The following is a 16,186-nucleotide window of genomic DNA, read 5'->3' on the forward strand; positions in this document are numbered from 1 at the left end:
ACTTGCAAATACTCACAGAGATAAACAGGAGCCAGGCGAGCAAGACGAGACATAGCATCTGCAGCTGCCATCTGTCCCCAGTCTCTCAGCAGGATGTAGAAGATGTTGTTCTTGGAACCTGATCCCAGAGTTCCTTTATCCAGGCTCCCAGCCATCAGTTCACTGTTCTGGATTACGACGACTGCAGATGATAAATAAAATTTGCACTTATGCAGAAAGGTAACAACTCAACGCGTTTGTTAGGGGAACATGAGTAGCCCTAGTTGGAATGCTGTAACTACACTTACAGCATTCATTAGTGAGACAGCCCTTCTGAACAAATGTACGCTCAATGACAATAGAAATAAATACCTGCACTTTTATGAGCATTCCAATAGACTGAATTGATTTTGCACATTATCCAAGGTGTGCTTAAATTATTTGAGATACTTAAGGTGATGCAAGAACATACTGAGTGGTATACAGACAGAACCTTCCACAACATTTGAACTGGTCTCTCTAACCAATGGAGAATTACAAAAAAAATCACATCCATATAAAATATAAAGGAAATATTAAAAAAAATTTAAAGGGTACAAAAACTTATGATCACTGAATATTCCAAGGACCATAGTGCAGCCCTAATTTAAGTATCACAAAACACAGTATCAGGATCTCTGGTCCAACTGGTACACCCTGACCTGCGTTTGGTGCATAGCCTTCCAAATTTTTCTAACCATGTCCCTGTAAAGTGTTGTTAATGTACCGGGCCTGAAGCATGTCCTCTGGCAGCTCACTCTATATACTGATTCCCTTCTGGGTGAAGATGTTACCCCTCAGCTTTCTATTCAATCTCTCCCCCCTCTCACTCTATCTACGTCCTTGTGAGGTTATACACCCTCTGTAAGATCACTGCTCATTCTCTTATGCTCCAGGGAAAGAAATCCCAACCTGCTCAATCTCTCCATAATTCAGTCCCTTGAGTCCCAGCATCATCCTTGTAAACTTCCTGTGCATTTTTCCAGATTAATGTCATCCTTCTATCAGCACGGTCACCAACACACAATATTCTAAATACGGCCTCACCAACGCCTTGTACAATGGAAACATCTACATCCCAACTTCTCTACTGCATGCCCTGACTGATGAAAACTAGTGTGCCAAAAGCCTTTGTCACCATCCTATTTACCTTCGAGGAATCCATATACCTGCACTTTGTTCTACAACACTCCTGCAGGGCCCTATCATTCACTGTGAAGGTCTAACTCTCATTTATTTTCCCCAAAAATAACTCCATTTGCCATTCCTTTGCCCACTTATCCAGCTGAACAAGATGCCTCTGTAAATCATAATAACCATCTTCACTGTCAACGACACTACCTAAATACTTCTTGCATTTTTATAATTCCAAGTATTATGGGCCACAGCCACCAACAGACAAGTTTCAATTAAACTCACTAACGCACCATTTAAGACATTTGACTGGAACCTGAAGTGAGATTTATAGGCTCCCACTTGAAAGCAACATAGCCTTTTTTTAGTGGATCTAACATTGCTGACTACTAGGCTATAATTTAAACAAGTTAGATTTGTAGAGTACTTTATGGATCAGAGGTGCTACAATGGGTTTTGAGGAGATCTGAAACAGTAAAATCCCACAAGGCTGGACAATGGAGAAAGGTGCGAGCCAGATCACACTCTATTCATGCTGCTGCCATCAGGGAAAAACGTACAGGAGCCTAAGGACTCACAGCACCAAGTTGAGGAACAGCTATCACCCCTCAACCATCAGGTTCTTAAACCAGTGGGGACAACTTCATTTGTCTCATCATTGAACTGCTCCCACAACCTGTGGATTCACTTTCAAGGACTCTTCAACTCATGTTCTTGATATTTATTGCTTGCTTGCTTGTTTGTTTATTAATTAATTATTTTGTCTTTTATTTTTGTATTTGCACATTTTGTTGTCTTTTGCACACTGGTTGTCTGCTCTGTTCGTGCAGTCTTTCAATGATTTTATTATGGTTTTTCATCTTCCCATGGTACTGTCAGTTCCACAACATATGCCAGCTTGGCTGTTGTGGACCACAGGACCATGTCTGGACGGAGTATTGTAGCCATAATGTCTGGGGGAAACACAAGCTTTTTTTTCAAGTCCACGTCCATTCCCTATAGTAAGTTGGCACTCTCAATATTGGCAGTGGGTTTGGAGGGAGGGTAGGTACGTCATCGGGGTCATCAGGTGAGCACCCTCCTTCTTTGACGTTGTCAATAAGCCCACAACGTCTCCAGAGGGCTCAACGGTGCTACCTGGTGTCCCAGATACACCCCCCTCAGTTCCATACCCTCCTGTGGGGATTGAAACATCAAGTCCTAGTAGCTCTACTTGGATTTATTGAGTTTGCCCACAGGAAAAGAAAATCTCAGAGTTGTTTATGGTGACATATATGTACTTTGATAATAAATCTACTTTGATCTTTTTGAATGGTCCACGAAACCGATGGAATATTGTCTAGTTTTTTTGCACTACTTTTTAATTCATACTAATTGCATACCTTTGTACGATACTGCTACTGCAAAACAACAAACTTCACAACATGTTCTATGTTCTATAGATTAGCACATAGATGACAGAAAAATGGAGAAGGGTTAGATTGATTTTGGAAAAGGTTAAAAGGTTGGCACAACATTGTGGGCCGAAGGGCCTGTACTAAACCGTCCTATGCAAGTAAGTGATGATAAATCTGATACTGAATACTGCCTGCAGCTGTACAAAATTCTCTTACATATCTCTCATTACTGTACTTTAACAAATTTTACATGGTGCTGGTATCAAACTGAGAAAAATTTCAAGTTTTATGGAGATAATAAGAAAACCAAAGGAAATGGGACTGAGTGAGAAAGAGAGGGCAGAAAATCAGTTTCGATTTTACTGAAAGTGGAACTGGCTTAAGGGGATTTTATGATATATTCTTGTTGTCTCAGCAAACGTGATACCAAGAATAACTCAGAAAAGAATTAGGAAGTATGTACGCATAAATATGTAAGCGGGTTCGATTTCAAAACTTAAGAGAAGTTCGGAAAGGTACATGGATGGGTAAGTTGCAGGTGCTGTCAATGGGACTAGGCAGAATAATAATTTGGCACAGACTAGATGGGCCAAAGAGCTTAATTCTGTGCTGAAATGTTCTATGACTGTATCAATCAACTCTTCAGCAACTGACTTGTGTAATCCTCTGCCTTGTTATTCCCTCCAGCACAGAGCGCTGGGTCTGATTTCCACAACAATCCTGGAAAACGCAATTAGAAATCAAATGATAGGAGTACAGTGCATAAACATGAGATTCTTGCATATGCTGGAAATCCAGAACAATACATGGAAAACTCTGGAGAAACTCAGCAGGTCAGGCAGCATCCATGGAGGGAACGAAGTTTAATTTCTAGCTGAGACACTTCATTAGGACCTCACCAAGAATTAAGTCCTCATGAAGGGCCTTGGCCCTAAAAGCCAATTATTTATTCCCCTCAGTAAATACTGTCTGACATGCTGAGCTCCTCCAGCATTGGAATACAGTGCGTTATGTTCCACTGGGTTCAAGATTAAATTCTAAAATGAATGCTATTTCGTAAAACAAAAATCACATCCAAATGCACTGCAGGAAACTAAAACTCAGAATGAAAAAAGACTAAAATTAAACTGGCAAATTTTATTTGATGCCAGTCTGAATAACACCATATCCGGAGCAATCAGTAACAAAATTGATCTCATGAAAAATCATTTTCAAAAAAAGTTATTGTTCATTTTTCCAACTTTCCACTCAGTTCTGATGACAGGAAGATGCCTATGACTTACAGGAGTCATTGGAGCAGAGATCTTCGCCTTTTCCACAGTACTGCTTCCCCTTGGTGCGTAAGTTGGCATTAATAGGGCAGTCTTTGTTTGGTTTGAGAATGAGGCTAAAAATTTGCTTCCCTGTCCACAGAGTTACAGGCTGTAAAGAAGACAGTTTGACATTATTTGCACATGAGCACAGATCATACTCAGCTCTCGTACTGAGCACAATAGATTTGGCAGATGCTGGAAATTCAGAGTAACAGACAAAATGCTGCAGGAACTCGAGAGATACCCATCCTAATGAAGGGTCTTGGCCTGAAACACTGATTATTTATTCTTTTCCATAGATACTCCCTGACTTGCTGAGTTCCTCCAGCATTTTGTGTCTGAATTACTAAGATGAATTTATAAATGACAATTTCTTTCCTCATCACATCTGTCATAAGACATTCAGAAAGGAGAAAACAGTTTCAATTTAAATAAACACATTTATTTATTCATTCATTGGAAATCAGGATGATTTGGGCCTCTTATTTAAGAAAATATGAGGTTGCATTGGAGAGGCTCCAGAGGAGGTTTACAAGAATGATTCCAAGAACAAAAGGGTTAACTAATGGTTCTGAGCATGTCGCTGCTGGAGTTTAGAAAAATGCAGGGGGAACTCACTGAAACCTATCAAATATTGAAAGGCCTAGATACAGTGGACGTGGAGAGGATATTTCCTATAGTGGGGGAGTTTCAGACCAGCGGGCACAGCCTCAGAATACAAAGATGTCCCTTTAGAACAGAAACGAGGAAGCATTTCTTTAGCCAGAGGAAGGTGAATCTGTGGAATTCATTGCCACAGACAGCTGAGGAGGTCAAATCACTGGGTATATTTAAAGTGGAGTTTTATAGGTTCCAGATTAGTCAGGACCTCAAAAGTTAAAGAGAGAAGACAGGAGGATGGGGTTGAGGAGATAAATAAGACATGTTTGAATGGAAGAGCAAACTCGATGGACTGAATGGCATAATTCTGCTCCTATGACTACAGTTTAATGGTCTAATCCACCCATCTACATTTTCATTCACATCACTGACATATGGTGAAGAAAAACTTGCATTACTACAGATAAGGGGCCATGGAACAGAGTGAGTTAATTACTCTGGGAGACATTTGGCATGGACATGATAGATGACGGTGCCTTACCCAAACTTGTGGTTACTAAAACATCTTAAGAACTATGAGAAAAAAAGACTACAGCAATTTCCAAGCTTCCAGCTTAATTTTCATATCTGAATATAAATCAGTTCAATTACCTTCAGGATCGCAGGATATGGTAGAGTGATTTTGATTCGCTCATCTTTCCCTGAAAGAATGGAAGCGACAATCTGGCATGTCTTTGCTCTGTCAAAAAAAGTGTCTTTCAAGGTAAGTAGATAGGCACCTGCAGAGACAAGAAGGAGATATTTTCTAGTAAGTAGAGTTACTACAAACATAGCTGCCAAGTCACAAGGTTAGACTTCATCACATTGAACGCCCAAACACTGACATTGAATGTTCAAATACGAAATTTGCCAACTTAACTATCAATTATGGGAGAATCAGGCATTCCCACTCCAAAAACATCAGGATGGGTGTTAGGGGCGGGGGGGGGGGAACTCCAACTTCAACAGGTCTAAATGTCCTTGACTAATAGGGTTAGCCTCAAACTGCTAAGTAAATAAAGTTTAGAATTCAAAGTGAATTTTATTATCAAAGTATAAATACGTCATCATATGCAACCCTGAGATTAATTTTCTTGCTGGCATACTTAATTAATACCATAGAATAATAATCATAACAGAATCAATGCCAACTTGGGCATTCAACCAGTGTGCAGAAGACAACAAACTGGAAGTCACAACAAAAACTGGGAATTAGAAATAACTGAAGTACTGGACAAAGACACTAAATACTGGAAATACAGAATGACTCAGGAAAAGGCATTTGTTAAAGTGGTATTGGATGACTCTCATGGTTGGTTCAAGATCAACTTGAAATTGAAACCGGAAAACTAGTTCAGATCAGTTTACACATTTGCTTTCAGAATAAGAAGTTCGCTAAGTTTAAATACTTATACAGTCAACTCTACTAAAACAAATATAAGAATTTGATCCTGATACCAGCTTGGGTTAGGTGTTATCAACTAGTTCTCTGTATTCTCTCACTTCCTAACCAGACATTAACAAAGATACAGCACAGAAAATATTTGACATTGAGGATTAAATTGTCAATAATTACATATTTTAAAATGGATTCATGAATAGAAAAGTGGAGGATTACGTAGGAGGCAAATGTTAGATTGATCTTAGGAATCGGTATTGAGGTCGGTACAACATTGTAGGCCGAACATTACTGTGCTGTAATGTTCTATGAATATATTTATAACGGAATTTTAAAAAATAAGCATTTTAACAATAAATCTTAACAGAAATTAAAAATGATTACTCTGGTTAACAGCAAATTCCATTAGACAAATTTTCAAAAGGAAATAAAAGTTGCAAGTCCACTCAAAATGAGTTAAAAACAAAAAATAAATAGACTACATGGAGCTGGCCTGATTTAACTTCTGCTTAATTTCGAGAGAACATAAAGCTTGAAAGTTTCACAAGCCTTTGCACATTGAATTTCCATTACCCCTGACAATGCTGTCCAATCAAATCTCAGACTTTGACATGAAAATGCTCAACTTTACTTCACCTGTCAGAAAGTCCTGTATTGCAGCAATTAGTGGCTCCCCATTTCTAGGAGTTACCAAGTTGGCTTTTGTCTAGAGGGAAAAGAAAGGCAATAATGAACTATGCACCTTAACTCTTTAAGAGACTGATACAATATTAGTGAAATTAATCTGATCATATCAGAAACAAGTACATAAAATTAAGGATAACAAAATGGCTTAAAATGCAGAATCCAATCAAAGATAAGCAAAGCAAAATTCAGGTTCGAGCGTTTTTAATAACTTGTTTCAAAGGAAATTGATGTGAAAGGTGAAGGCTATTTTATTTACTTTGGTTCCTCATTACATTTCTTTCTTTCCACACTACATCATTTTAATACAGGTGTCCCCCACTTTTTGAACGTTCGCTTTACGAAACCTCACTGTTACAAAAGACCTACATTAGTACCCTATTTTCGCTTTCAGCAGGTGTTTTCACTGTTACGAAAAAAAAATTCAGTGCGCGATAAAAAATCAGCGCGTGATAAAAGGCAGCGCGCGTCCCGAGCAGCCGCTCTCCCCTGGATTCTCGCCGGCATTGCTTAAACACGAGCCTGTGAGTAGTCGTTTGCAAGATGAGTTCTATGGTATCGGAAAAGCCTGAAAGAGCTCATAAGGGTGTTACACTTACGGTAAAACTAGACATAATTAAGCGTTTTGATTGTGGTGAACGAAGTAAGGACGACGTGAGTTTGGCTTGTGGAAGTTGACGAAGACGATGTTGAAGAGGTTTTGGCATCCCATCACCAAGAACTGACAGATGAAGAGCTGATGCAATTGGAAGAAAAAAGGATAACAATCGAAACCGAATGAATAACGATAAAAGTACGACTTTAGTTTTGAAAGGGTACGTCAGTTTAGGGGATATTTGCAGGATGGTTTGAGTCCTTATTAAAGAACTGTGTGATAGAAAAATATGCAGCTGATCTCCTGGGATTTTCAAACAAGTGTCTAAAATTTACAGAGAATGGTGTGATAAGACAAAAAAACACCCAGTGAGCTGCAGTTCTGTGGGCGAAAACACCTTGTTGATGACAGATGTCGAAGGAGAATGGCCAGACCGGTTTAAGCCAACAGGAAGTCAACAGTAACTCAAATAACCACACACTACAACAGTGGTGCGCAGAAGAGCATCTCTGAATGCACAGCACATCAGACCTTGAAGAGGATGGGCTACTACAGCAGAAGATCACATCAGGTCCCACTCCTATGCCCACTTTATAGGTATACTGCTGTACCTAATAATGTGGTCGTGAGTGAATGATTTTATTTCAGAGTTCCAGCATCTGCAATTTTTGGCTGTGCAATTACAATTCAGTTCACCTTTATTCCAGTAAAGTCCAGCATTAAACAGCTTTAATTACTTGCCTTATCCACTCCTCTCATAATCTTACTTTTATCAGGTCATCCCTCAAATTCTTCCTCCAAGTAAAACAAGCCCAGCCTATCCAATCTCTCCCTATAAATAAAGTCTTCGTAATGCTAGCTAAATAAGGGCTTAATCCTGTTAAATCACAGCCACAAGAACAAAATAATACAGTATCATCAAATTGCACTCACCCCCATAAGGACAAGAGCTTCAGCTTTGGCCTCCTCAGTTTGAGGAAGGTGAAGGTTCATTTCATCACCATCAAAATCTGCATTATATGGTGTACAAACACATTCATTGAATCTGAATGTACGGTGTGGTTTCACCTTAGCCTGAAATACAATCGATAAAGCAATTGCAGTTATAATTTTTATCTTGTCAACATTGATTATCTGGTGCTATATATTGGCCATGCTTTTCTTCTTACATTTTTCACATCTTGCAGAGATGTCAAAACAATCAAGAGCACAATATATTAGCTTGGTTGAAAATAACACATTTGTCGAATTATTTTTGCAGTATCGTATCCAATTAGCTGATGTGAAAGGTTTGTTGATGTTATATACTTCAATAACTTGAGAACCTGGGATATGAAAAATACATGTCTCACAGCAGTTCATGTTTTTACAGAACACTTACTATATGGGCCATGATGCTCAGTTTGTGTAGGGATGGCTGTCTATTGAACAGTACTATATCGCCATCAATTAAATGTCTTTCCACAACGTCACCATATTTCAGTTCCTGTGCCATTTTCTCTCTATTTCCGTACCTCAGAAACCTGTTTTTAAGGAAACAAGAACATTTAGCATGCACTCAGAGAAACATAAGCAAAAAGAACGAATGTGGACATTAGCAATTTGATTACAAAAGAGCTTGTCTCTTATTTCAGAGGTGGGGAAGGGGCAGTGCACATGCTTCTGCCTACATCAGGGGTGTTGAGGTTGAGAGCTTCAAGTTCCTAGGTGTGAACATCGCCAATCATGCCCATTTCACGGCCAAGTAAGTTCACCAACACCTCTATTTCCTCAGAAGGCTAAAGAATTTAGAGCACATCCCCACTGGCACTTATCACTTTTTATCGATGAACTATAGAAAGCATTCTGTATGCAAAATGCTTGGTACTGGCAACTGATCTACACGTGAACATAAAAAGAAACGCACAGAGTTGTGGACACAGCCCAGAATATCACAAGAACCAGTCTCTCTCTACGGACTCTTGTCTACACTTCCCACTGCCTCAGTAAAGCAAGCATAATCAAAGACCCCACTCACTCCGGACATTCTCTCTTCTCCCCTCTCCTATCAGCAGAAGATACAGAAGCCTGAAAGCTTGTACCACCAGGCTCAAGGACAGCTTCTATTCTGCTGTTATCAGACACTTGAATGGATCTTTTGTACAATAAGATACTCTTGGACTCACAATCTACTTTGTTATCATCTTGCACGTTATCATTTACCTGTACTACACTCTTCTGGTAGATTTTATGCTTTATTCTGCAATGTTATTGTTTTATTTTATTCTAGCTCAATGCATCGTGTGATGATTTGATCTGTATGACAACTATGCAACACTGTATCTTGGAACCTAAGACAATAATAAACCGACACCAATACAAAATGTTATTAAGAACAAACATTTTTTCTTAGGAGGATCCTTGGAATCAGGATGACTTGTTTCTGCAACTTCTGCCACAGGTGAGGCAGGAGATCCTGAGGTGTGAACAACTGTGGATGGCCTGTGAAGAAGTGGGATTGTTCCTTGGTCCATTCAACATTGAGTGTCATGTTCCATGGAGTCCAGGTTCTCACACCTTGGTTGCTCCTTCAACCTCAAATGGTCAGTTTTCCAGTAGGGTTGAGACCCTTCAGCTTGACAATCCCGACAAAGTTTCCTGACCCGAAAAGTAATCTGTCTGTTATCTCTCCACAGATGATGCCTGACCAACTGAGTTCCTCCAGCACCTGCAGTTTCTGCTTACTTTAAACTTGCCAGCTCACTGTACAGTATAACATGTAAAAGCATACATGAAATCAAAATGAACTTGAGTACTAATAGAAGAAACATCCAACAGTCCAACATTAAAGTCCTAAAGATGCCAGATTATTGGAGCCTTACCATATATAAATAGAAACACAGTAACATAAGAATTAAGGGGTACAGACCAAAGATGGAAGTGTGAAATTAAGTCACCTATTTAACATAACGTTGTAGACAGCAAATCAAGCACAGGGTCACCTAAAATAAATTAACGATATTTAAAATGTATTTTTTAATGGAACAGGCTATTCTGGCACAATGAGCCGTACCGCCCGAATAGGAAATTGCAAACAAAATAAGAATTCCTTCTGTTGTAAAACAAAATTCCAAGGAAATCAACATTCGTATGTTGCTGCTAAATGAACGTATTGGAGTTTTACTGTACATAAATAAAATATACTTTAATATTGGAATTAAGGCACACAGACCAAAGATGGAAATGTGAAAATAGGTCACCTAGCTGTCAAAATGTCATAGACAGCAAATTAAGGATAGGGTCATCCAAACTAAATCAAGACTATTTCAGATTGATTCGGAAATAGTAAACAGAATCAAAATTTCTTCTGCTATGAAACAAAACTGTTGATGAAATCAACAACACAAGAGATTCTGCAGATGCTGGAAATCCAAAACAAAACTTCTGAACTTAAAGAGGGGTAACTTTGAAGGTATGAGACGTGAATTAGCTAAAATAGACTGGCAAATGACACTTAAAGGATTGACGGTGGATATGCAATGGCAAGCATTTAAAGGTTGCATGGATGAACTACGACAATTGTTCATCCCAGTTTGGCAAAAGAATAAATCAAGGAAGGTAGTGCACCCGTGGCTGACAAGAGAAATTAGGGATAGTATCAATTCCAAAGAAGAAGCATACAAATTAGCCAGAGAAAGTGGCTCACCTGAGGACTGGGAGAAATTCAGAGTTCAGCAGAGGAGGACAAAGGGCTTAATTAGGAAGGGGAAAAAAGATTATGAGAGAAAACTGGCAGGGAACATAAAAACGGACTGTAAAAGCTTTTATAGATATGTAAAAAGGAAAAGACTGGTAAAGACAAATGTAGGTCCCCTGCAGACAGAAACAGGTGAATTGATTATGGGGAGCAAGGACATGGCAGACCAATTGAATAATTACTTTGGTTCTGTCTTCACTAAGGAGGACATAAATAATCTTCCAGAAATAGTAGGGGACAGAGGGTCCAGTGAGATGGAGGAACTGAGCAAAATACATGTTAGTAGGGAAGTGGTGTTAGGTAAATTGAAGGGATTGAAGGCAGATAAATCCCCAGGGCCAGATGGTCTGCATCCTAGAGTGCTTAAGGAAGTAGCCCAAGAAATAGCGGATGCATTAGTGATAATTTTTCAAAACTCGTTAGATTCTGGACTAGTTCCTGAGGATTGGAGGGTGGCTAATGTAACTCCACTTTTTAAAAAAGGAGGGAGAGAGAAACCGAGGAATTATAGACCGGTTAGCCTAATGTCGGTGGTGGGGAAACTGCTGGAGTCAGTTATCAAGGATGTGATAACAGCTCATTGGAAAGCGGTGAGATGATCGGACAAAGTCAGCATGGATTTGTGAAAGGAAAATCATGTCTGACGAATCTCATTGAATTTTTTGAGGATGTAACTAGTAGAGTGGATAGGGGAGAACCAGTGGATGTGGTATATTTGGATTTTCAAAAGGCTTTTGACAAGGTCCCACACAGGAGATTAGTGTGCAAACTAAAAGCACACGGTATTGGGGGTAAGGTATTGGTGTGGGTGGAGAATTGGTTAGCAGACAGGAAGCAAAGAGTGGGAATAAACGGGACCTTTTCAGAAAGGCAGGTGGTGACTAGTGGGGTACCGCAAGGCTCAGTGCTGGGACCCCAGTTGTTTACAATATATATTAATGACTTGGATGAGGGAATTGAATGCAGCATCTCCAAGTTTGCGGATGACACGAAGCTGGGTGGCAGTGTTAGCTGTGAGGAGGATGCTAAGAGGATGCAGGGTGACTTGGATAGGTTGGGTGAGTGGGCAAATTCATGGCAGATGCAATTTAATGTGGATAAATGTGAAGTTATCCACTTTGGTGGCAAAAATAGGAAAACAGATTATTATCTGAATGGTGGCCAATTAGGAAAAGGGGAGGTGCAACGAGACCTGGGTGTCCTTATACACCAGTCATTGAAAGTGGGCATGCAGGTACAGCAGGCGGTGAAAAAGGCGAATGGTATGCTGGCATTTATAGCGAGAGGATTCGAGTACAGGAGCAGCGAGGTACCACTGCAGTTGTACAAGGCCTTGGTGAGACCACACCTGGAGTATTGTGTGCAGTTTTGGTCCCCTAATCTGAGGAAAGACATCCTTGCCATAGAGGGAGTACAAAGAAGGTTCTCCAGATTGATTCCTGGGATGGCAGGACTTTCATATGAAGAAAGACTGGATGAACTGGGCTTGTACTCGTTGGAATTTAGAAGATTGAGGGGGGATCTGATTGAAACGTATAAGATCCTAAAGGGATTGGACAGGCTAGATGCAGGAAGATTGTTCCCGATGTTGGGGAAGTCCAGAACGAGGGGCCACAGTTTGAGGATAGAGGGGAAGCCTTTTAGGACCGAGATTAGGAAAAACTTCTTCACACAGAGAGTGGTGAATCTGTGGAATTCTCTGCCACAGGAAACAGTTGAGGCCAGTTCATTGGCTATATTTAAGAGGGAGTTAGATATGGCCCTTGTGGCTACGGGGGTCAGGGGGTATGGAGGGAAGGCTGGGGCGGGGTTCTGAGTTGGATGATCAGCCATGATCATAATAAATGGCGGTGCAGGCTCGAAGGGCCGAATGGCCTACTCCTGCACCTATTTTCTATCTTTCTATGTAACACACACAAAATGTTGGAGGAACTCAGCAGGTCAGGCAACATCTATGGAAAAGAATAAACAGTCAATGTTTCAGGCTGAGACTGTTCATCAGGACTGGAAAGGAAAGGGGAAGATGTCAAAATAAAAAGGTAGGGGGAGGGGAGTAAGTACAAGCTAGAAGGTAATACAGGTGGCCCCGTGTTCCGAGCTTTCGCTTTACAACACCTCGCTGTTACGAAAGACCTACATTAGTTACCTGTTTTCGCTAACAGAAGGTGTTTTCACTGTTATGAAAAAAGGCAGCACAAGCCCGAGCAGCCAAGCTCCTCCCCCGGAACTGCATTCTAGCCGCCACTGATTAGACACGTGATTTATCTCGATTTATTTTGTGCATCCGTTAGCAAGATGAGTTCGTAAGGGTGTTACACAGCGTAAAACTAGACATAATTGAGCATTTCAATTGCGGTGAATGAAGTAAGGACATTGTCTGTACGTTGAACTTGCCTGCGTCCACCATTCGCACTATTTACGCAGAGAGAAAGAATCTTGAAAGCTGCCGATATTACTGTTGGTTTTGCTCGTAGCAAAGTGGTCTCTCTTAGTCAACGTCCAATAATGGATAAAATGGAAAGTCTATTGCTTGAGTGGATTGATGGGTGTACAAAGCATGGTGCTCCATTAAGTTTTCTTAGACTTAAGGAGAAATCAGTCAGTCTTTTTGATAAACTGAAACAGAAAGCACTGGACGATGGTGATGAAAGTGTTGCGGAAGTGGAATTTAAAGGTAGTCATGGGTGGTTTGATCGGTTTCTGAGGCAAGGGCAGCTTCATAGTTTAACGTTTACTGGAGAGAGTGCTTCAGCTGATACTGAAGCTGCCGAAAAGTTCCCAGCAGAACTGAAGAAAATAATTACAGAAGGTGGTTATTCGTATAAGCAAGTGTTTAACTGTGACGAAACTGCAATTTATTGGAAAAAATTGCCGAGCAAGATGTTTATTTCAATAGAAGAAAGCAGACTAAGGGACACAAGGCATCGAAGGACAGGTTTACCCTAATGCCTATTATTAATGCCACTGGTGATGCTGTCCTTAAGCCTCTACTAGTGTACCATTCAGAAAATCTGAGGGGACTTAAAGGCGTTGATAAAAAAACACTTCCCATTGTATTCTGTTCACATCCAAGTGGTTGGAATACCCAAGTGCTTTTTTCTGAGTACATGAATGGATACGTTAGTCCTTTCGTTGAAAAATACCGCAGAGAAAATAACCTCAATAATAGGTGTCTTGTGATTGTCAATAATTGTGCTGCTCATCCACCTGGCATTACCGAGTATGGCGGTAACATACGTGTTGCGTTCTTAGCGCCGAATATGACATCATTGCTGCAGCTGTGCAACCAAGGCCTAATAGCCACAATTAAGGCTTATTATACGTAAAATGTGATGCGTTTTATTATAAGTACCATTGACAGAGAGGGCAACTCTGAAGCATCTTTGCGAGAGATCTGGAAAGACTACAATATAAAATCGGCAATCGCCAACATCGGAGATGCTCTTGAAAGGCTAACAGTCTCGATGAGAAATGGCGTTTGGAGGAAACTATGTCCCGAAGCAGTGAACGATTTTAAAGGCTTCAAACCATCAACAATAAATACGGCAATAGTGAGTTTGGCTAAGGAGGCTGGGTTTGTGGAAGTTGACGAAGATGATGTTGAAGAGGTTTTGGCATCCCATGACCAAGAACTGACAGATGAAGAGCTGATGCAATTGCAAGAGGAAAGGATAACAATCGAAACCGAACGCAGTAGCAAACAGCCCGAAAGTGAAGTCCTCCAGGAACTGAACATGAAGCAACTGCGTGAGATTTTTGTTGCAATTGACAACAATGATTGCAGAAAAGTACGACTTTAATTTTGAAAGGGTACGTAGGTTTAGGGCATATTTACAGGATAGTTTGAGTGCTTACGAAGAACTGTATGATAGAAAAATGCACGAGGCTAAGCAGTCAAGCAAGCCTTCCACGTCAGCTGACGAACCTCGACCTTCGACATCGAGGCGGGCAGTCATAGAAGATGACCTGCCTGCCCTGATGGAAACAGACGACGGTGAGATGACATCCCAGTCTCCTCTACCTCCTACCACCCCATCTCCAACGACTCAGCCTAACATACCATCATCAGTGTGCTCACTGTCTTCCCAATTCCGGTAAGTGATACTACACTGTACATACATTATTTCTACTTTATATAGGCTATGTATTTTTTATGTGTTATTTGGTATGATTTGGCAGCTTCATAGCTTAACGGTTACTGGAGAGAGTGTTTCTGCCGAGAGCGCTTGCATGAGATTTTCGCTATGGTAGACAGTGCAGCAATGATTGCAGAAAAGTATTTCTACTTTATATAGGCTGTGTATTTATCATATCATTCCTGCTCTTATTATATGTTACTGTTATTTTAGGTTTTATGTGTTATTTGGCATGATTTTGTAGGTTATATTTTGGGTCTGGGAACGCTCAAGAATTTTCCCATATTAATAAATGGTAATTGCTTATTCACTTTACGACATTCTGGCTTACAAACCGTTTCATAGGAATGCTCTACCTTCGAATAGTGGGGGAAACCTGTAGGTGGAGCCAGGTGGGTGGAAAAGTTAAAAGTCTGTGGAAGAAGGAATCTGATAGGAGAGGACAGTGGACCATGGGAGAAAGGGAAGGAGGGGGCACCGGGGGAGGTAATAGGCAGGTGAGAAGAGGTAAAAGGTCCAAGTGGGGAATAGATCATCACCTCTTCAGATTTGTATGCCGTTGCTGAATGAAGTTAGCTCCTGGATGTACTTCTGGCCCATTACGCACAAGTTTTCGCATCAATTCCAGATTAGCCTTTGTCACCTGCAGCGAAAATAACCAAGTTTATGTGTATTAACATACTCCTTCCAAATCAAGGAAAAAAGTACCTTAAAAAGAGAACTCACTCTTTCAGGATAGGTCAGGATCTTTGCCACATGCACTGGAACCGCTACTTCATCTATACGCAGATTTGGATCAGGAGAAATTACAGTCCTGCTGGAAAAATCCACTCTTTTCCCAGACAAATTGCCTCGAAATCGACCTAAAGTGTTTTGAATGGAGGGTTAATTATTATTAAATCTTTAGGTATGATTATAAGGGTGTCTTTTTAATGTTCCTGATGGCCTTATTATTTGATAGCTAATTCAATATGATAAAAACTGTATGCAGTTTGCCCAAGTACATTGTTACTTTGGCTCAGGATCTGAATTGGAACAGCTTGCAGATACATTTTATGATATAAAGATTGAAGATGACCTTTATTTGTCACATGTACATCAACACATACAGTGAAATGCATCATTTGCGTCAACA

The 16,186-nt window shown here is 40.3% G+C and overlaps 1 protein-coding gene across 2 annotated transcripts in view; it reads right to left on the bottom strand.

Annotated features, from left to right (window-relative positions):
• polr3a (polymerase (RNA) III (DNA directed) polypeptide A) overlaps nucleotides 1-16,186 on the bottom strand; it is a 95,718-nt gene that overhangs the window by 48,707 nt on the left and 30,825 nt on the right. For both annotated transcript variants that reach the window (XM_063070386.1, XM_063070385.1), the window contains exons 8-15: nucleotides 15,778-15,914; nucleotides 15,591-15,694; nucleotides 8,561-8,702; nucleotides 8,113-8,253; nucleotides 6,537-6,606; nucleotides 5,114-5,241; nucleotides 3,833-3,971; nucleotides 17-181 (exon numbers count right to left, since the gene is read on the bottom strand). In XM_063070386.1, coding sequence (XP_062926456.1) covers nucleotides 17-181; nucleotides 3,833-3,971; nucleotides 5,114-5,241; nucleotides 6,537-6,606; nucleotides 8,113-8,253; nucleotides 8,561-8,702; nucleotides 15,591-15,694; nucleotides 15,778-15,914 — 1,026 coding nt within the window. The remainder of the gene's footprint in view (nucleotides 1-16; nucleotides 182-3,832; nucleotides 3,972-5,113; nucleotides 5,242-6,536; nucleotides 6,607-8,112; nucleotides 8,254-8,560; nucleotides 8,703-15,590; nucleotides 15,695-15,777; nucleotides 15,915-16,186) is intronic.

This window comes from Mobula hypostoma, chromosome 18, assembly GCF_963921235.1.
Source record: "Mobula hypostoma chromosome 18, sMobHyp1.1, whole genome shotgun sequence".
NCBI lineage: Eukaryota > Metazoa > Chordata > Chondrichthyes > Myliobatiformes > Myliobatidae > Mobula > Mobula hypostoma.